At 49.1% G+C, this 19,634-nt stretch overlaps 1 protein-coding gene across 5 annotated transcripts in view; it reads right to left on the reverse strand.

The window, feature by feature from the left end:
• Window positions 1-2,203: 2,203 nt before the first annotated feature.
• The window catches only part of LEF1 (lymphoid enhancer binding factor 1), a 115,648-nt gene continuing 98,217 nt past the window's right edge, over window positions 2,204-19,634 (reverse strand). For 2 of the 5 annotated variants that reach the window (XM_058549885.1, XM_058549882.1), the window contains 3 exons: window positions 18,851-18,899; window positions 18,162-18,202; window positions 3,320-3,407 (listed from right to left, as the gene is read on the reverse strand). In XM_058549885.1, coding sequence (XP_058405868.1) covers window positions 18,168-18,202; window positions 18,851-18,899 — 84 coding nt within the window. In that variant the 3' untranslated portion in view covers window positions 3,320-3,407; window positions 18,162-18,167. Of the gene's footprint in view, window positions 3,408-8,846; window positions 9,196-18,161; window positions 18,203-18,850; window positions 18,900-19,634 lie in introns of those variants that run through there. The other 3 variants (XM_058549884.1, XM_058549881.1, XM_058549883.1) reach the window with 2 other exon arrangements.

Consider the following 19,634-nt stretch of genomic DNA (forward strand, 5'->3'; position numbering starts at 1 on the left):
CATCCTTTCATGTACTTGTTGGCCATCTGTATGTCTTCCTTGGGAAAATGTCTTTGCAGATCCTCTGCCCATTTTTTAATCAGATTGTTTGTTTTTTGCTATTGAGTTGTATAAGTTCTTTATATATTTTGGATGTTAACCTCTTATCAGAACTAGAAGTTAGGTTTCACAGGGCAGCTCTTAAAATTCCCCAGGTTTCTATGTACGAAAGACAACATCCTGTGTCAGACATAGTAAATGTAATTTGTAGAACAACTATGTCATGTGGAATTTTAAGTTTCTCTTTTCTGTCAAAACCATGTATTACTCCCTCATGACTTTTCTCCTTTAAAAGGAAAGCCACACAGACATCTTGTTATTGCTCATGGGCCCCTGCTTAGAGGTTTTCATATTGTTGCAGCCTTAGACCAAACTATAGAGGAAAAAATTACTGTACTTAGGACAGCTGTAGTTGTGAAACTTATCAAAGGTCCCTTCCAGCTAAACAGGTAGTTGCCAGCAAGCCTAGCAACCAAACTAAAACCAGAAGGAAAACACCCCTTTGTAGGGACCAGCGTGCCAGCCGTGAGCTCAGAGAAAGGCTCGGCTTCCAGAAAGCGGCTGACCCATCCTCCTCTCCTGGCACACAGTTCAGCTCTGAGCTGGCTGCAGGGAAGGGGCCACGTCACTCGTCACTCTGAGATCAACAGGAACAGTGGTGGGAGACGGTCCCTCTGCCCACAGATGCCCTAGGATGGCTTCCTTGGGCTATACCTCTGGGCGACTCCTGACTCTCCTTCCCCAGACAGGCTGCTTGCAGAAAGCAGGGTTTGGGCAGAATGGGCCAATAACGTGCCCTGTGTTGTGACACCACAGTTATTTGGGAAAAGTTATTCTGGAAGGAATATAGAAAACTAGGAGGGGAACAAGTTTGTGGAAGGAACAACTGGCTCAGAGGAACCAAACAGCCCATTCTTTCAACATTGTTTACTCATTTTTGGTGTCATAAAAGTAGAGGAGGAAGAACCGCGGGAGAGAGGACCTGCGTGGGTTCTGGCCACAGCTGATGGTCAGCTTCATGTGCTAGCTGTTTACTTGATGGACAGACCTTTATTATTAATCCGTTCCCTTCTAAGTTCCAGAAGAGCCAGTGTGTTGCTGTAACTTTTTTTCTCAAACAGTAACAGTTAAATGTCACCTCTCACTCCATTTCTTTGGATTTTCTAGTGAACTCCGGAACAGAGCATGGAGGCAGCTTTAGACGGTTGTAACTACTTGGTTCACATACATTAAGAAAACTCAGACAACTTTCAAATGAATATGAAACCTTTATAACAGAATGTACTTTACTCCCCTGGTTCAAGTTTTAGGACTAAATGAAGAGGAATTGGAGAGGTTCCAGAGGATAGTAATGGAAATGATTAAAGGACCGATGATGAAAGGTTCAAGGACTTGGGATTACTTAGCTTGGAAGAGAAACTGGAGGGGCGGTTTAATGGCGATCTGCAAGCACAGTGTGCGGAAGGTTACTGCAAGCATGGCAGTCAGCTGTGCCCCAGCTGTGCTGAAGGCTGGAGAAAAGAAACAGAACTAGAATTTCAGCCAGAGACTGGAGTTAGGCCAGTGGCACCAATGGTTCTCAAACCAAAAGGATGGAAAACTATTGTGGAAGACCATGAAATAACTGATGTTTTAAACTTAAAACAATTTTTGCTGTCAGATAGCAACTTATATACTAGTATAACGAAAGCTTAAAAGGAAAATTATGGAATACAAACTCAAAATTGGGAAAATGTTGCCTTTGGAGAGATGAGTGGGAGTTAACACCTTCAGCACAGGGACAGCTTGATTTGGGGAGGCCAGTTTGGTTTGAGAACGAGCAAGCTATGAAGATGGAAAGTACCCGCACACCTGCTGTGAGCACCCGAGGCCGACGGCTGGAGCCCGTGGGGACGTCTGAGGTGCTCCGGAACGAAGAGCGTCACTCCCATCTGAATCTGGCAACTTCATCATTCCCTTTGGCCGTGACTCATAGCCATGGCTGGGACAGGAGTGGCAGGTCCAGGCTGTACAGGGATCTTTGAGGACTGCATGTCTTGGATACAGGTGTTGGCCCGTCCCCAGAGGAGGCTGCACCAGCAGTGCCCCCGATGTGGACAGTCTGGCTCCGGCCTGGCCTGTGGACTCAGTTCACCATTACCAACTCCAGATTATCAGGCACTCCACTCTTTAAAAAATGACATTTTTTTTTTAATGTTTTATTACAAAGCGTCTTTTAAAAAATGCTCAGCACATTAACTCAAACTGGAATGACAAACGTTAGATGACAGTTGTGGGTGAAGGCTGTGCCTTGCTATTTAAAAAAAATGGGTACATCATTGCTTATTTTAACAACTGGCATAGAATCCCACTAATTGGCTAATAAAAACAGATACAAATACAGAACATTTAAAGTAAGAACAATTCAAGTGCTGGGCTTTTTACAAGGGGTAAGAAGGAAGGAAATGAAAATTCACTGCAAATGGGTCTGCTGAGAGTTATCTGGGAAGGCTTACTGTTTAAAAAAAGAAGAGATCGGAAGAAAATAAAACGAAACAGGACTGCCGCCTGCTCCCAGCACAGTGGACGTGGCTGCTGCAGTGACGTGGCTCTACCGGACAGCTGACCGACAGGAGAGGCCACTGCCTGTTACAGCTGATCACAGAGAAGCCACTCATCGGAGAAGATGTTGCTCAAGAAAAGACTCCTTTTCATTTTGTTTTTATTTCAAACTTTTCCAGATCTTTGAATTTTACTTAAAAGCTCATAGCTAGCAAAATATACAACAAAGAAAGTTAAAACTAAAAAGTGTAAATTAAAAAAAAATTCAAGTTTAAAAAAAAGAGAAGCAAGCATAAGATTGATCCTTTTGCACTGTTAAAGAGAAGCCAGAGGAGAAAGGAAAACGAAGAAAGCAACAAGGAGGGACTCCTGCACCCATTCCCCCGCCGGGACACCGGGGGGTGTGCTGGCTGCCGGCTCCAGCTGCTCGCGGCAGGCGAAGGGAGCCAAGCTACTGTCCTTGCCAAAGGGTTCAGGTATGGACGCAAGACGCTCTGGGAAATGCCCGGGAGATGAGGGGGGAGCTGCTTAGCCGGCCCAGGGCCTGCCAGCATTCTCGTGTGCTTTATACCTTTCTTCTGAGAAACCTTTATGCTGTATTTTGGAACTTGGCTCTTGCAGTCGATGAAAGGGGGTTGGCAGTGATTGTCTTTATGGATCAGAGTCTCGAGCAGTGACCTCAGGGTGAAGTTGGTGTCAGTTCTCCTCTGGGGTCGGCTGGGCAAGCCCTGGACACAGTCTGGGTTTTCAACAAGCTTCCATCTCCAGAAGAGGTCCTGGGGTCGCTGCCTTGGCTTTGCACGTTGGGAATGAGCTTCGTTTTCCACCTCAAGAAGGAACAAATGAAATGCTGTTAGTGTGAGTTTGCCACAGGCCTTTAAAAGATTCTAACCTCTGTTGCACGTGGCATACATCTTAAGACCTCTGCATTTAATTACTCCACTTTGCTGATTTGGTGACGGCTAACACGGACTGCCCTATGGTGGCCCCAAAGCCTCAGACTACGTTAGAGAGTGAGTACACGTTACCGCAATGTTGACTTTGGTTCTGGGTGCATGTGTATGTATGTACATGTATATGTATGGTATATGCATGTATGTGTATATGTACGAACAGGGTATATGTATGGTATATGTACGGGTATATGTATGAACAGGGTATATGTATGGTATATGCGTGTGTATGTATGTACGAACAGGGTATACGTATGGTATATGCGTGTGTGTACGTGTATATGTATGAACAGGGTATATGTATGGTATATGCAGGTATATGTACATACATGTGTGTACATACATATATATAGGGTGATGATGTGAAGCGCATTTAATCCTTGGAGTCATGGTAAGCAGAAACATGTTTGAAAAACATCAGGAGAGAATGTCCAAACATGGATCTGGAGGCAGGCGACGGCCAGATCAGGGAGATTCGTCATTCTCAAGTGTCTGGTCTCTTCCATCCACTGTGGGGAGCCATCGTGTGGTTCTACACAGGACTGAGCTACACTCCAGTGACCAGCGCACCGCACACGCTGCAGCGGGGTGTACTTAAGACTTTACAATTCTCAGGACTGGTTTCCTTCACAACGACTAGGTTCTCTAATGTTAGCCTTGGAAGGTACACGTGGCAAGTTATTTAAGTAATTGTTGGATGTTGCTCATGGTAATGACTTTCAAAAAGGAGAATCCCCAAATCCCAAAAGCTTTAATGATCTGAGATTTTAAAGAGTGACTAACATGTAACATTGTAACAAGATGAGACAAAGACACAAGGAAGGTGAACGCATCCCCAAGTCCAGTCCCTGCACTCCGAAAGCATCTGCCTCCCTGCTCTGAGCTGGGGGGCTGCCCCACAGCCACAGGCCCGAACACCCAGCTGCCCTGGCTCCCCGACGCCCCAGGCGAGTCCCAGCTCTCTGTGCCTGTGCGCTGTCCTTGTGACAGCAGAAGTTTCCTGTAAAAAGTTAATTCTAAATAATAGTGGATTCCTTTATGCTTTTTATTTGAGTGACATTAGAGGAAAGAAACAATAGAGGAGAAATAAAAGGAAGCTTTGAAATAGTTTAACGATGAAACAAACTTTGGACAGCGAGTTACAACCTACACAGTGCTATCGCTGGAAGGAGAGGGCTCTGTAGGGTGGGGCTGGGGGGGATGCCGCCCCACCGGCTGCTGTGAGCACGGGCTCGGCTACAGCCCTTAGGGGGCTGGGAAGGCGCAGGGCGCACTGTGAGCTCTGTTATCAGGGCTAGCTACCATGGTCGGCCATTGTTATTACTACTGCAGCGACTGCCAATGCTGTCTGCCAATGCCTGATGGGACTGTGACGACGCTATCTGTATCTGCGCAGTGACTGAAGAAACAAACCCAACAAAGACAGAGCGGAGGGAACCAGCCACAGGACGCCGCCAGCTGAGGAGGGGCTCCAGGACCACTTCAGCTCCCACCTGCCCGCAAAATTAGCCCTTTCCCGTGTAACAGGAAAACACACTGCGGCATTGTGGTTTTTAATAACGGAAGCATGTACAGATCCTTCACACAGGAGGATCTGAGAGCTCCGCAGGCCCTACCTTTCCAAGGAGAAAGGAGCAGAGCGGGGGACGGCGGTGAGGGGCCTGCAGACTCTACTGACCCCAGGTTTGGTGTGGGTTACTGGTCCTGATGAGGAAGGGACGGCCGTGCAGCCCTGGGCTAGGAGCTCTCAGCAGCCAGGCAAGTGCTGTGCTTCAGAAAGGACTGGCCAGTAGCAGCCAGGAGTGTCTGTCTGCTGAAGGAGGCAAATGGCCCTTCTGCTGGGATCTGACCCCATCCACAGCCACAGGTTGACTGTGAGGGGTGTAAAGAAACCGCTCTGTGGCCCAGCTGTGGCCCCGACTCCCAAGCAGGGCTTGACCCCTCCAGTCTGTAGCACTCTGCCCTTCCAGCTCAGCAGGTCCTCCCTTCCCCTCCTTGCCTCACCCCAAGGTGCCCTCCCCACCTCCCCTCTCGGGCTGAGCACAATAACACAATTCTTCAGACAGACTTGGCTGTCCAGAGTGGCCATTTACCACAAAGATAGCATGAAGCTTCCCTGGAAAGAATCTCATCTCCTAATAAGCTATTTCTCTCCCGTCTTCCCGCTGTGACTTCTTGAGCGCAGTCCTCTCACAAATCCTCCTGCAGAGCTGGCCCAGAGACCCTCCACGCAACTGCCACCCGAAGAAGGACTCCCCCCCGGGATGCTCTCCTCTGGGCACAGGGTAACCAGTACTGAAAGAGACTGGCGGAGACCCTGTCTCGCTATCACATAAGGTGGTCTGAACCCGTCTGCTCCTGTAAATAGAGGGTTGTCGGGCAGACAAGTCTTGCCTCCAAATGGGAGAAATGGGGGCCTTACAGTGTTGCTTTACAGACATAAAACGGGTCAAATCAAGCTTCTTTTTAAGAAACCACAGGCATGAGGATCCGGAGCCCGGAGCCTTCCCACATCTAAGGCTTCACTGCGGGGCTGTGGCTGAGACTGGGCCGGGCCAGGCAGCCCCAATTCGGCCCAACCCACCAGTGAATCCGATGCAATCAAAGCTGGCAATTAGGGCTCCCCTTCAAAGGCAGCACGGAGCCCCAGCCTCACATGTAAGGCTGGCCTCCCTCCGCCAGGGGTCGCCGGCTGAGCCAGCTGTAGAGTGGATTTGAAGGAGGCACAAGACAACCCTGCTCCCCCCACCATCCAGCTGAAACCCATGAAGCTCTCCTGGACCAGACGCGCATCTTAACAAAATATCCCACTAACCACATGGGACTGGCACACCAAATGGGCAGGATCACTTATTAAGAGCCCAAGTAGTAAAAGGGAATCTAGAGATTTCAGGATGGACCTGTTTCTGGGGGACAAGCAGCCCTGGCTCTGAGGCATCAGGCTTTCTAGGCCTCCACTCAGAAGAAGGGGAGAAAGGGAAGGCGGGAAATTCCTCCATAAGCCCAAACATAGGATTTTCTGGGAATCTAGGGGCCCGCAGCCCAGCCCCCTTCCTAGGCTGTCCCCAGGGGAAGAGGGTCAGCACGGGACCCACGACTCACTCAATCCTTCCAGCCGTCCGGGCCAAGTGGGGGCAGCAGTGCTGGCCTGTAGGACCCCCAAGTGAAGCCCCCCTTGGTGTCGGGTAATGTTGCCTCCTTGTCCAGAGGCGTTGAGGAAGCCAGAGAGGTGGGCTGGAGTCTAAGATCCTCCTCCTCCCTCCCTCCCCATGTTACGAGCAAGGAGCAGAGACTTGTAAACGTTTCCAGTTAGGCCACAAAATTTGAGAGAATATCGGATAAGTTTTGTGAGAGGCGAACAGAGGCAGATCCTAATCGCAGACGCCGCCTTCCGGGGCCACCACACAGCCCGTGCCCTGCCTCAGGCTGCCTGCCTCCCTCGGGCAAACTGGCGGCGGCTGCTCCTCCGGGGCTGGACTCTGGCTGAGCCGTGTCCCACGTCACCAAGATGAGGAGGGCAGACTTCTAGAGTGGCCAGCAAGCGTGACACAGCTTGTCCGGCCGTCGTCTTAGACGAGACGGAGCCACACGGTCACAGATGATGGCCCGAGGTGACCCAGAGAGCACCAGGCCTCCCAGTTCCACAGGTGTCACGCTGAGCCTTGCTGACCTCGAGGTGGACAGTCTGCTGACAGGCAGGCCCTGGGTCAGGTCCCTCATGTCCCATGTCACATCGCCATCGCCACGGCTCTGCCAGATCACAGATAAGGAAACCAGCCGTGTGGGGTGGAACACCATGCTGGAGGTCACCCCACCAACAGGCGCGGGACCTGCTCTTGGGCCCTAAACATACGTCCTCTCCACCACACCCACATAATGAGCTAAATGATCACTCATTCTCTCCTTCTGTCCTGCCGACCTCCCACCCGTCCGTCAGTCTGTCCTCAGTAGTCACAGCACCTCTATCACCACGGAGGTGGTCCACATCTAGACCACTGCCCACCTCAGGAAAGCAGGAGGATAAAGAACAAAAGACTTAAGAGGTTAACTTTACAGTTGAAATCTCCTCTAAGATTCAAAGTATAACCTAAAAAGCCAACTTCAGCTCCTTGGCAGTAAACATTATCAAGTATTTCTTCTTCTTCTCAATTACTGGGTAGTGTGTGGTTGGGAAGGTTAGCACCAAGTCTTGTTTCTGCAGCTGAGTTGGTCCTTAGTGCCAGCATTCAGGACAAGTCAGTCCCCAGAAACAGGCTCTGAAGCAGGAAGATCCCAGAACCCGGAGGAGGGAGGAGTCAGTGCTACGATGGGCCCCCGGCCTGTGCCTGGGTCCAGGCTACACACACCAAGGCTGGCTTCCTGAAACTGTGTTGCTTCTTCTCTGCCGTTTTCACAGTGAACTATGATCAGTTAAACAGACTTGGGTGAGGACTCGGAAGCAGGCCCATAACTCTTAATAAATTGCTCTAGGGGAATTTCTGGCTTCTCTCTGTAGCTGCTGGTGTCTCTTCCTGACCAGCTGTGTGTCTGCTTTGAGGACGGACATGAGACTAGAGGTTGGGCCTCCCGGGGCAGGTCTCCCCGCTGGATCCTCACTGCTGCTGGAAACACGATAGGAATGTTCCTGAGAAGAGTATCGAATAAAAGAGCCTCAAAACTCCGCATTAGTTCTGTAAAGTGAAGGGCTTCAAGACAGTAACTTACACAGACCCAGCTCGTTTACCCACCTCCAAATTCTTTATCCAATTGATGTTTCTCTCTAAGTTCTTCCACACTAAAGATGCTAACTTCACTTTTTAAAAATGAGGCAACAGGGGGCCAGCCTGGTGGCGTAGTGGTTAAGTTTGCACACTCCATTTTGGCGGCCTGGGGTTTCCTGGTTTGGATCCTGGGTGCGGACCTACACACCGCTCATTAAGCCATGCTGTGGCAGCATCCCACATACAAAATAGAGGAAGATGGGCATGGATGTTAGCTCAGGGCTAATCTTCCTCAGCAAAAAGAGGAGGATTGGCGATGGATGTTAGCTCAGGGCCAATCTTCCTCACCAAAAAAAAAAAAAAGAGGCAACAGGATCAGTGCACACTTGTCTTTTTTTCTTTTCAAACCAACTTTTCCCACTGCTATGCCTGTGCTTGGTATCTGTGTCTGTGTATCCAAGTGCATGTGGCACAGGGAGGCTGAGGGTGTGACTCTAGGGACAGTCAGTCCGGGGTGGGTCTGAACCCTGGCTTCATCAGACTACCTGGTTATCTTGAGTAACTTAACACCAGTTTCCTCGTCTGCAAAACAGAAATAATAAGCTGCTACACTTGAAAGTGTGTTGAGAGGATGAGAGGAGATAAAATGTGTGATCAGCTTGGTCAGTGCCTGCCACGTGAGAGGGCACAGTGATCATTCGTCACTGCGGAGGATGGAGACTCGGCACTGAAGGCGGATCCAGATTCAAACCCGACCCTGCTGCACATCAGCCACAGGGCCCGGGACAAGTCGCTGGTGTTTTCCCGTCCCTCACAGGGCGGCCACAGGAAGGGATGGGCTAACGTGAGCAGAGGCATCTACGAGAGCACCCGGGACATGGCGCGTGGTCCAGAAACATTGGCTCCAACTTCACACGACGAGTTCGGGGTGGTGAGCGAGACTCAGACTGTTTACAGAACTTCTGGTGGGAAATGAAGACAATAGAGGATTCTGTGAAATAGCTCTCATGAACTATTATAAGATATCTCTTAGGAAATAGAATGTCTCCAGAAACACAATGACAGCTCAGAAGAGTAATCTCAAAAGTGCAGCAAAAAATGTGTTACATTCACAGAGAACGTATCTGAAAACTCAGAAAATTTCAGGTTGGATGTGAATTAAAACTTAAGCAAAAAAGTGAGCAGTATTGTTTACCTGAAATGCTTTCTGTTTTTTTCTCATTATGTCAAAAAGAATCAAGTGACTTTGCTAGAGTGGGCAGGCCTTTTTAAGCAGGACCCCCCTCTGGGTCTCCATTAGCTGGCAGCTTCAATTCTAAAGAACACAACCCAGGAAAAGGAAGTGAAGAAGCCTCAAGCTATCACAATGCCATCCAGAAACTCCTGCACAATACGGCCCTTCACCCTTCCTCATGGGAGCACCCTCCAGAGCCCCAACTCAGACTCTGTCTGCTCTTAATGTGTATATCATCCAAAGAAGCCGTTTTCTGGTTCCCAAATCCACACAGTGATCAGAAGGAACAAATGATTTTAGGGGAGGGGCGCAGTTCCAGAAAGGAAAGGAAGACACAAAAAATTATAAAGAGCGGATTTGGTAAAATCCCACACGATTTAGGGTCATTCAGAATAGCAGCAAACAGCACCAATTCTGTGTTAGCATATACTGTGTGCTACAACAGTACACGCACTGTAGAATAATGCATGAGGTGTTCACAGACATTTAATTTCCATGCACTCTGTGGAAAAAGATAGAGTTGCACCCCAAAGAGTTAAAATTAAAATGACATGTTTTGATACTTAAAGCAGTAAACCTAGAGTTCTGGATAAACTCCATTATCCAGAACTGCTCATCTCCTCCACAGTTCCAGATGGTGCAGGGAGAAAAACATTCTATTAAACAGAATCTGTCCAATAATTGTTTTACTCTATAAACTGTTCTTAAGTCGACTGATCTTAATCCAAGTTCATGGGCTTTATGACCAATGCTAACTACTACGTCTCAAGAGCGTTCTGACAAGCTGTCTTCTCTCCCTTCCTGGCACGTGGCCACCTTGCTAGTCTGTTTCCCAAGGCAACATACACACAATTCTGGCTCTTCTGACCATTAAAGAGGGAAAGGAATTGCTGGAAAGGACACTGCAGCCCAGCAGAGACTGTCAAAGCTTTCACCCTAGGTACAATCCTCTCCGAATTCCTTCACTAACCCTTCACCGTCCAGGTCACATCGCCTCCCATGCTGATGGGAGCCCGGCCGCCAGCCAGCCGCAGCGGACACCTGCCAGGCCGCTGCCTAGGCCCCTTGAGATTATCCCAACTCCAGCCCACCCAGCACCAGAGCAGTGTGACCATCTCCTCTGGCCACAGTTGACCACAGACTGGGGACAAAGTCTGACCCAAGCTGGGCCAACCAGAACTTCTCCTCCGGAATTTGAAAGAACCAGCATCTCTCTGGGAGAATGATGTTGTAATAACACATCAACTTAACAGTTCTGGACGTGTGGATCCAAGAACCGAGGAAGTCAATCCGCATGGAGAGGGGCAGAGCGGGAGGCAGGGAAGGCATCTGCACAGCTTCCCAAGGTCATCTTCCAGCACTCGCCTTGGCCTAACGGCACTATTGTCTTTGGTTTCCACAAGATGCTCTGTATCCTTAAATTAGACTTCCCTATTCTCCTTAAGCCAGCGTGGCTGTTTCTGCTCCTCATCATCCGAAGGCTCCCAAGCTCCCATCTTCCGAGAATGCACAGGGCATCCCGCTGAACCGTCAGGATTTGAAAACCTGCAGTCCACACGTGGTTCAGTCCCGCCACACAGGGCTGTTATGCAGCCATCTCCGCTTGGGACAATGTGATGAAGGCTGCCCTTCCTGTCAGATATCTGAATTTTCTCTATTGAATGTTCTGACTGGAACACTAGTCAAGTCTCACTGCCTTGTGAATTCTCTACAAGTTTCCTACGAATTTGTGACAAGTTTACAGGGATTTATGGACAAACATAAAAGGGAAGATGACATGGGCAGGCCACCACCTCACTGGGAACGTGCCCAGGGAAGGTACCCTGTGTGAGCCTCTCCAGGCCATTGAGCCCTCCAGCTCCTGGGCAGGGTAACCCAGCGATCCCGATGAGACATACTGGGCAGCAGCTGTTTTCATCTAACCACTTGGCAAAATGACAACCAGGAGGTCCCTGCTGGGCTGGGCCTCCATCAAAGGACCACCGTAGGGGGAGCTCTGGGACAGCATCGAGCAGGGTGCACGTTTTCCCAGGAAATGCTGCCTGGGCCCAGGCCCAGGCAATGGCCGCGTGCTGCCATTGCTGCTGCGCCGTCCTGGCACCTGATCTGAGAGCCACCACCTCCTGATTTGATGCTCCCCTCCCAGGAGCTGACAGCCATCGTCTTCTGCTTGTTTAGTAAAGATTCTAGGCCAGGGGCTCCCTAAGGGCCTGACTCACTCAGTGCCCAAGCATGGGACAAAAAGGTGAGGATGGAAAACAGGGGGGCATTCTTTCACTCTCTCATTGTCAAAACCTTAATTTTTACCTTGACATTTGGGACAAGCCTTAAGATTTCTCTAGCTTCTTCCAACCTGATGATTTTGTAAGAGCGTGGCCTTGCTCTAACCAGACACGCCAACCCAGAAGCGAAAACCCAGAGGCCACTGCCACTTAACGTGGGTGACAACACCTGAACTTGTGGAGCAGGATTCAGAGCAAAGATTGGGCTGAAGTGTCCAAGGCACCAAGGTGAGCAACAGAAACCCTAAGAAATAAGTGCTTTTCTCAATGAGCCCACTGACCACACCGAGCCCGCTCCCGGCCTCCCACAGGACTGTCAGGGTCCCCCTCCTGAAGATGTCCCTGTCCTGCTCAGTGCCGGTCAGCTCTGCAGGGAGGAAGGCCCCAGGGCCCCGAGTCCCCAAACCCCATCGAAAGGAAAGCTCGAAACAACTTCTTTAAAGATGTAAATGCAACTGCTGCCCAGTTAACCACTGCATGCTACACTGTACTAGAAATTTCCTCTCCGCACAGCTCCTGGCCCCAGGGAAATAAAGGCTCAAGTTTTTATTTAGTAAAAAACGTATTTTAATTTCTCACTTTAGCAAGTGTGCAAGACAAAGACGAGGCCAAAGCCCAAATCATAGTGTGTGTCTGTATCCGTGTGTGTCTGTATCCGTGTGTGAGTGTCTGTATCCGTGTCTGTATCCGTGTGTGAGTGTCTGTATCCGTGTGTGTCTGTATCCGTGTGTGAGTCTCTGTATCCGTGTGTGTCTGTATCCATGTGTGTCTGTATCCGTGTGAGTGTCTGTATCCGTGTGTGAATGTCTGTATCCGTGTGTGTGTCTGTATCCGTGTGTGTCTGTATCCGTGTGTGAGTGTCTGTATCTGTGTGTGTCTGTATCCGTGTGTGTCTGTATCCGTGTGTGAGTGTCTGTATCCGTGTGTGTCTGTATCCGTGTGTGTCTGTATCCGTGTGTGAGTGTCTGTATCCGTGTGTGTCTGTATCCGTGAGTGTCTGTATCCGTGTCTGTATCCGTGTGTGAGTGTCTGTATCCGTGTGTGTCTGTATCCGTGTGAGTGTCTGTATCCGTGAGTTTCTGTATCCGTGTGTGAGTGTCTGTATCCATGTGTCTGTATCCGTGTGTGAGTGTCTGTATCCATGTGTCTGTATCCGTGTGTGAGTGTCTGTATCCGTGTGTGTCTGTATCTGTGTGTGAGTGTCTGTATCCGTGTGTGAGTGTCTGTATCCGTGTGTGTCTGTATCCGTGTGTGAGTGTCTGTATCCGTGTGTGAGTGTCTGTATCCGTGAGTGTCTGTATCCATGTGTGTTTAACCAGAGGTTTTTTTGTCTTTTTTAAAAGATAGCTTGTTTCTACTTTCAAACTAGCTCTTTGATGTTATATAATCAAAGGAAATACATTGAGATAGGATAAGAATATCTTTTCAATCTATATAATTTTCAGATGTTGGCCTTTTTGTATTTGTTTTGCTAAAGTAAAAGTTAATTTATAAAGTTATGTTTTTAAATTAGTAAACTCAGAGTGAAAATTCTCTCCAGCTTTTCAAAACTTCTAATTCTTTGCTTCTTTAATTCCTTATGAATCTTGATTAAGTCAGGGACAAAGGGAAGTTCAGTATTTGATAATCTCTGACTTCTGACAAACTCTCAAGATGATACATATTCCAAATCAAAAACACACGGAAACACTGGAAACTGACAGCAACTTGACTAGTGTTCTATTAAACCCAAGAATTCCCTCACGACCGGATAGCTCCCATGTCACCTACTCCAGGAAGCCTTCCTCGATCTCACTCTGATTTACATACTTTTTCTCTTTATTTTTACATAATGCCCTGTATGCACCTCCTTCGTAACATAAAACACATTTATAATCACCCATTTGAATATCTTTATCTTCCTAAACTGGGAGCTCTCCAGGAAGGGACAGGGTCCATTCAACAAGTGCCCCCAGTGCAGCCCTTGACTCCGGGAGCAGTCCTCGCGGGGTGTTGCAGAGTGAACAAACAGACCACTGGCATTTATGGCACTGGCCTTCCAGCTGGACACAGGAGGACTTGTGCAGCCGCATTCCCCGAGGCCGGGGCTCCCAGCATCCCCACAGGCGCCAAGTGAGTCCAGGAAGCTAAGGATGAATCTGTCTTCCTTGAAAGACCCCACAGCTTGGGAATCACCTCCAACCTGGAGGAACGGCTTTTATGGATCCCATTTCTAATTATCCTAAAAGCTGTTGTATGGTGTTGAGACTGGGTAAATGCGCACTTCTCTGTTTCAAGCTGATTTCACCGGAGTGAATGCTCTTATGAGGCTCAAGCGTGGAAACACACGGGAGGAAGGGGCAAGCGGGTGTGTGAGAAGCTGCTCCCCAGCCATTTCTAGGCTGGGGCACGCCCCACCAAAAATAAGTGCGCTCCAGGAGACATGCATCTTTTAAGGAGTAGGACACGTTTCCAGAGGCCTCTTCCGCACGAGAGGGGGTCTTTTCCTCCTGGCTTACTGCCCCACAGCAGCTGAGAAGAATGGGAGTCTTCCAGCACCTGAGCTCCGTACACGGACATCTGAGCTCAGAGATCTTTCTGATTTAATAGGAATTTTCTTTAAGGACACCAGGACAGGGCGGAGTGTCACCGTGTACATGAGAGAAAGAAAGCTCCTCAGGGAAATCGCTGCCTGCTGGTGTCACGCTATTCTCCCCAGCTGGGCCCCGTGTTCCACTGGCCTCACCTTCCAGTAGAGACTCAGCATCTTCCCTCCAGGACTGAAAACTAGCCGTGGGAGACCTCACAGCACACTGGCTGCAGGACTGGTGCTCATCAAATGTTTTATGTCTTGGGCTTGTTTCTGAAGTGAAGGCACACGAGGAGCCATATGTGACAAACAGCAGTGGAGACTCAGACCCCCAAAGCAGGGCAATGCTTCCAAGGCCCCTGCCCATGAGCAGCCCATCCGCGGAGGAGGGGGGATGAAGACCCACCACCCATGGCCAGGTCACCTTCAAGATCACACAGGTGCTGTCAGCTCCACAGAACCACTGTGAAGACAGGGAGTGAGGACTACGAGGTGGTGAAGGAGACCCGCTCTCTTTAACAACACAGGGGACAGTGCAGACACGGAGAGCAGAGCAGGCCAAGGGCTCTTTGAGGCCGTGCACACAGCCCTTCCTCTCCTGCCTGCCCAGGAACAAGGGCCAGCAGCTTTACACGACCTGCCCCAGGCCACTCAGTGGGCGCAGGGCTTGTCTGAGAGCCTGGGCGGCCTTCCCAGTCGAGGCTCTTCCGACAACATGATGCTCTGTTCCTTGTCTCCCATCTCTTTGTCACTGCTCTGTTCCAGAACCATACACAGAACATACCTGCTTTTCAGGGATGACAACCGGTTACTACCGAGTGTCACCTGCTCAGAAGGGCCCTTCCTGACCACACAGCCACTGCCCGTCTGATTGTTACTACAACACTGGTGCCGTCCTCTTCATTTCTCATCAGCCGCCCTCAGCGCTGTCAGCACCACGAGAACTGGGACCTTCTTGCCTCATTCAACACTATTTCCAGGTCTTATGACGCAACCTGGCGTTTATTAAATGCTCAATACATGCTGACTGATGACTAAACAAGTCGACAACACACAGGGAAGGTTCTGAATTCCTACAACAAACAAGGGGTGGGGAGCAGTAGGAAACCATCATTCCTAATGTGAGATCTTTATGAACGCCGGGCCGAGCTCCTCCCTGCTCCACAATTGTCATCAAGCGACTGGCAGTGCTGCTCTCCACAACAGGATGGGGCAAGGGACAGCGACCAATCCAGCAACCAGCGGGGAGGGTGACACAGAGACCGGCGTCAGGGAAAGCCGCACCGGAGCCTCACCAGGCAGCTGGTTGGCATGGGGGGTGGCGGGGGCACTTTGTTTCGTTTTTCTGGTGTAGAGTAGAGGGGACACCATGACCTTTAGGAGAAATAAGTGACAAGAAAGTGCAATGATAGCTGTGACTTATTTAAAAAAAAAATAAAAAAAGATGTTTGGGATACATTCCAGGACAAAGAGACACTCAGCCCAGTCTTCTAAAATACTACACGGTCTTAATTACTAAGGACGTAAAATCAAATACCAAACTCTGCAGTAAAGAAGTAGACTTTTTCTCCTTTTTTTGCTGAGGAAGATTGGCCCTGAGCTGACATCTGTACCAGTCTTCCTCTATTTTGCATGTGGGTCGCCGCCACAGCATGGCCGCTGCCAAGTGGTGTAGGTCTGAGCCCAGGAACCGGACCCAGGCTGCTGAAGCGGAGCGCGCCGCACTTAACCAACCACTAGGCCATGGGGCCGGCCCCCCAAAAATATATTTTTGCATGATTTTTAATAGAAATAGCATTAAAGATTTTGGTGCAAAGAGAAGATGGAGTAAATCAATGAATGTCGGTCCTGAGTACACGGCACTTGGGAGGGTTTTACACTTAGAGGCAGAGCATGGAAAGGACTCTGTCCCCCGCTCCGTGCTCAGTCATTAAAAGGACAAAAATCCAAAAAAAAAAAAAAAAAAATTACAAAAGCATGTGTCTGCGCTCGCTGCTAGAATGACTTCTACTGTGATGCCAGGAGCTTCTGGGGCAGGGAAGCCCCAGAGAAGAGGTCCTCGACTCACAGTCATTATGCTGCATAAATACGGCCAGTCTGCGGTGATACTATTCTTCAGATACCTTGTCTGGTCACCTGTATGAAGGGATGATCCTCTTCTCACTCGGAGAAAAGCCTGCCACTCAGTATTAGTTTAGAAGAGTTTTGATAGATAAAACAACACTGATGGAGTTGTGAAGAGCCTGGGGAGTCTGAACAGAGTTCAGGAGAGCTGCTGAGAGAGGAGGCAGCGCATCAGGCCTGGAGAAGGGCGGAGGGAAGGGGAGGGCAGCGAGGAACGCAGACAGCCGCTGGGGTGGGTGGGGTCAGTCCTGTCTCACAGGTGAGAAAAATGAAGATTACAAAGCTGAAGCAGATTGCCCAAAGAGCTGATTTTAAATTCAGATCTACTCGGTACCAAAAATCTCTGCAGCCTCCTGTGGAAAGTCCGCTGAAATTTCAGCACCAAAATTAAGTTCTAAAAGATTAAGTAGGGTCACCTGGATCTAGTCCAGAACCAAACGATCGGCAGGCTAACACTCTTCTCAGAAAGAGCGCGCAGAGCCGTCCCCTCCTCAGGCGAGGAGACAGGTGCCCAGCCACAGAAGTGGCATGTGCAGCGGCTGAGAGCTAACTGCGGAACTGCTAACAATTTTATGTGGACTGAGCACAGGACTCAGAAGGGCTCGGCTGGAGCCAAGGAGAAGCCGAGCGCCAGAGTGACCTAGGATAGGGCCGTGAGGATGGGGTGGAGACAGACTCGCATGCTGGGATTTGTACTTCAACCTGCAGACCACGAAAAGCACTGACTGTCTGCAAGTCGGGAGGTGACACAGTCAGTTTGTGTTTTAGCAAATCCCTCTGGGAGCAACATGGAGGATGAACTGGCAGAAAGGAAGTCTGGAGGCAGGGAAATTATCCAGAGACTATAATCCAGATGGCAAGTCTGAGCACCTGAGCTGGGGCTGTGGCGGCGATGAGCACGAGAGGACAGAGACTCCAGACAGACTCAGAAGAGAACTTACAGGACTTGGATGCCGGTCCTGGAGAAAGCAGAATCTAAGGCAGCACCTTTGAGAACTGTCACAGGGCAAGAGGCAGACACACCGGCAAAGACCAAGCCAACTTACAAAGCCAGGGTCCCACCAGGGCTGGTGGTCATGTAGTCAAAACTAAAACAATTATAGTAAAGAGAAATGAGCTAAATAGTACCTATAAATACTAGAGCGAGATCTAGCAATGGCCACCAGTAAAGAAACATACTCGACAGCAAAATACAGTTACTCAAATAAGTGCCCAGGCCATATTTTTAAGTAACAGAAAAAATAAAGCACACATCTTTCTTATTAGAAACAAATATATTCAAGTGTCTATATGTCATCTCAAGTGGGAAGAAGTGTACAGAGCAAGACCTTCTGAGTCTGGGTTGGAACGGGCCTGGGCTCCCCACACGCAGCCCTGGGTTTGCAGAGTAAGACTCGTCGTGCTGGCTGGTTTCTGTTGCTGTCGTTAAGCAGGTGGATTTGCCCCAGGTCAGTAAGGAATGGCAGAGATGAGTGGGGGAGGCGATGGAGGAAGATTCAAGGGGCAGAAAGGGAGGAAGAGAAGAGACGAGCGCGCTTACACGCGACGTCGCAAATACCCAGCTGGTATCAAAACCATCGGATTTCTTAAAGTGCTATTTGATTTTGGTGGCGTTTCCTCTTAAAGGAGCAATGCAGACAGCATCGGTGTGAGCAAGGAGAGCACGGGCACGTGCCCCTGTGCATACCCCACGCCAGCAGGACCAGAGAGTATTCTTACCATGTTTCAGATGTAGGCAGCTGTCATTCTGGGACCTGTACCTGCAGAAAATTGTGTCTTTAACAAACTTTTATTGAAGAGGTTTTTGTACATTCCAAATACGTAGCAGCTACAACATCCTGTGGACTTGTCTGCTCTGCTTCTCTTGGTTCTTACATCAGCCATTTTTATCTGTGCAGCACAAGTAGTGGCCTTATTTTTAATGAAAGAAAAAGGGGAAATAACTAGGACCTCACTGACTGATGCCTTGAATTAACAGATGGGTTTGGTCTACCCCATTATCATGTTTGCTATTTTTAAATAACCCAAACCACAGAAAAGGTTCTCAAGGGGACACAGGTAGCATGTTACAGAATCATAAAAAAATTTTATTGTGAGGAGTTTTGCAAATAGAAAAACAGCAGAAGTGTTAAAGCAAAGAAAACAGACAATAAAAGCAAAAATAAAACAAAAGCAACCACAGTCAACAACCAGGACTGCAGACAACAGGGTTCGGGACAGGAGTGTTTAGAGGCACCTTCACGTGGTCACATTGAAAAGAAAGGTCTTGTAAACACGTTTAAAGAATTTCAGGAAGAAAAGCAGAGTGAAGAGTCACAGTCACAGCTGAGGATACAGCGGTGTGTGGAAAGATGCAGAAAGATGCAGAGACATAAAAGGAACCGACAGGAAAGTCGCATGGTGCCTACCTGATGTAGATTCCTGAAGTTTCTCTCTCTTCCTCTTCTTTTTCTTACCCTGGAAGAAGAGAGGCACACGTCATGTTACAGACTGTGAGCACGTGGCTGAAGGTGAGACAGAAGCATGGCGGGCAGCCCCCAGAGGGGTAAAGAGGCCTCGTCCTCCCTCACTCTCTCCCATCTGTCCCTGGAAGCAGTCAGCGTGAGGGAGAGAGAGAAGACGATTCTCACCCCTTGGTGACCTCTGTCTCTACAGCTTCATGGTCAGCATCCTCGGTCCTGACATGGGAGCGCTCTCACACACTCACACGAGGATGGGGACATCCTAGGGCTGCGGCCCCAGAACCCCCCACTTAGGAGGCGTCCCTTCCATACCAACCACCACACACAGAACCCACTTCCAGTGGTGTGCGTGGTAAATCCTCCTCACTGTGAGTCCCACCACATAATTAAGAGCTCCCGATGTTAACTGAGGCCCCGGGTCCCCGGGGACAGGCAGGACATAATAACCAAGGACGGCAGGAGAAGGGAAGACTGATTCTGGCAGTAAGCACCTTGCTTCCTAAAACAGACACCATAACGTGGACATGCACGCCATCTTGAATACATTTCAAAATCATCTTAATCACAAATGTACAATTTTAGGTCTCATTTAATAGTGGTCTAATTTTCCATTTTTCTTCATAATTACTTTCCCCTCAAACAATAATTGTAATAGGGCACAGACATGGTATATATTTGACTTATATGAATAGTAAATGACCAACCTGATTAGGATGGTATTTTCAAATCA

The sequence above is a fragment of the Diceros bicornis genome, chromosome 11 (assembly GCF_020826845.1).
Source record: "Diceros bicornis minor isolate mBicDic1 chromosome 11, mDicBic1.mat.cur, whole genome shotgun sequence".
Taxonomy (NCBI): Eukaryota; Metazoa; Chordata; class Mammalia; order Perissodactyla; family Rhinocerotidae; genus Diceros; species Diceros bicornis.